The sequence below is a fragment of the Malurus melanocephalus genome, unplaced genomic scaffold (genome assembly GCF_030028575.1).
Source record: "Malurus melanocephalus ecotype Western Australia unplaced genomic scaffold, MMel_1.1 scaffold_3164, whole genome shotgun sequence".
NCBI classification, from domain to species: Eukaryota; Metazoa; Chordata; class Aves; order Passeriformes; family Maluridae; genus Malurus; species Malurus melanocephalus.
The window spans coordinates 2,930-4,143 of NW_026626396.1; the positions used below are offsets into that span (position 1 = coordinate 2,930).

The 1,214-nt window shown below is 50.7% G+C and overlaps 1 protein-coding gene across 1 annotated transcript in view; it reads right to left on the reverse strand.

Annotated features, from left to right (window-relative positions):
* Window positions 1–538: 538 nt before the first annotated feature.
* LOC130588042 (proteasome subunit beta type-4-like) overlaps window positions 539–1,214 on the reverse strand; it is a gene marked incomplete at its 5' end in the record, with an annotated part of 3,438 nt that continues 2,762 nt past the window's right edge. Inside the window, 2 exons of the mRNA XM_057388995.1 lie at window positions 539–1,076; window positions 1,170–1,211. Coding sequence (XP_057244978.1) covers window positions 783–1,076; window positions 1,170–1,211 — 336 coding nt within the window. The remainder of the gene's footprint in view (window positions 1,077–1,169; window positions 1,212–1,214) is intronic.

Sequence of the window (1,214 nt, forward strand, 5' to 3'; positions counted from 1 at the left end):
CAGGACCTTCAGGCATCGCTCCAGCAGATCCCAGGGTTTGGGATGGATTTGGGATGGATCCCTGGCTCCCATGGATTTGGGGTGAATTCCCAGGATTTTGGGATGGATTTGGGATGGATTTGGGATGGATTTAAGATACAAACCCTATTAAAAGACCGAGCATCCCTGTAGTACAGGACCTTCAGGCATCGCTCCAGCAGATCCCAGGGTTTGGGGTGGATTTGGGATGGATCCCTGGCTCCCATGGATTTAGGATGAATTTAGGATGGATTTAGGATGGATTTGGGATACAAACCCTATTAAAGGATCGAGCATCCCTGTAGTACAGGACCTTCAGGCATCGCTCCAGCAGATCCCGGGGTTTGGGATGGATTTGGGGTGGATCCCATGGCTCCCATGGATTGGGGATGGATTTGGGATGGATTTGGGATGGATTTGGGATGATTTTGGGATACAAACCCTATTAAAAGACCGAGCATCCCTCTAGTACAGGACCTTCAGGCAGCGCTCCAGCAGATCCCGAGGTTTGGGGTGGATTTGGGATGGTTCCCTGGCTCCCATGGATTTGGGGTGAATTCCCAGGATTTTGGGATGGATTTAGGATGGATTTGGGGTGAATTTAGGATACAAACCCTATTAAAAGACCGAGCATCCCTGTAGTACAGGACCTTCAGGCAGCGCTCCAGCAGATCCCGGGGTTTGGGGTGGATTTGGGATGGATTTGGGGTGGATCCCGTGGCTCCCATGGATTTGGGGTGAATTCCCAGGATTTTGGGATGGATTTAGGATACAAACCCTATTAAAAGATCGAGCATCCCTGTAGTACAGGACCTTGAGGCATCTCTCCAGCAGATCCCGGGGTTAGGGGTGGATTTGGGGTGGATCCCTGGCTCCCATGGATTTTGGGATAGATTTAGGATGGATTTAGGATGGATTTGGGGTGGATTTGGGATACAAACCCTATTAAAAGACCGAGCATCCCTGTAGTACAGGACCTTCAGGCATCTCTCCAGCAGATCCCGCGCCTCCTCCCGCGTCGGGAGCTGATCCCGCTCCAGCGCCGCCCGCAGCAGCGGCTGCCAGGAATTGATATAAAAATAATTAGTTCAAAATAAAAATAAAAAATAATACAGAATAGAAGTGAATTAAATGAGAAATGGGTGCAGTACCTGGGCCAGGTAGGCCCCGAAGCCCGTGGCCAGTGATGGTGCCTC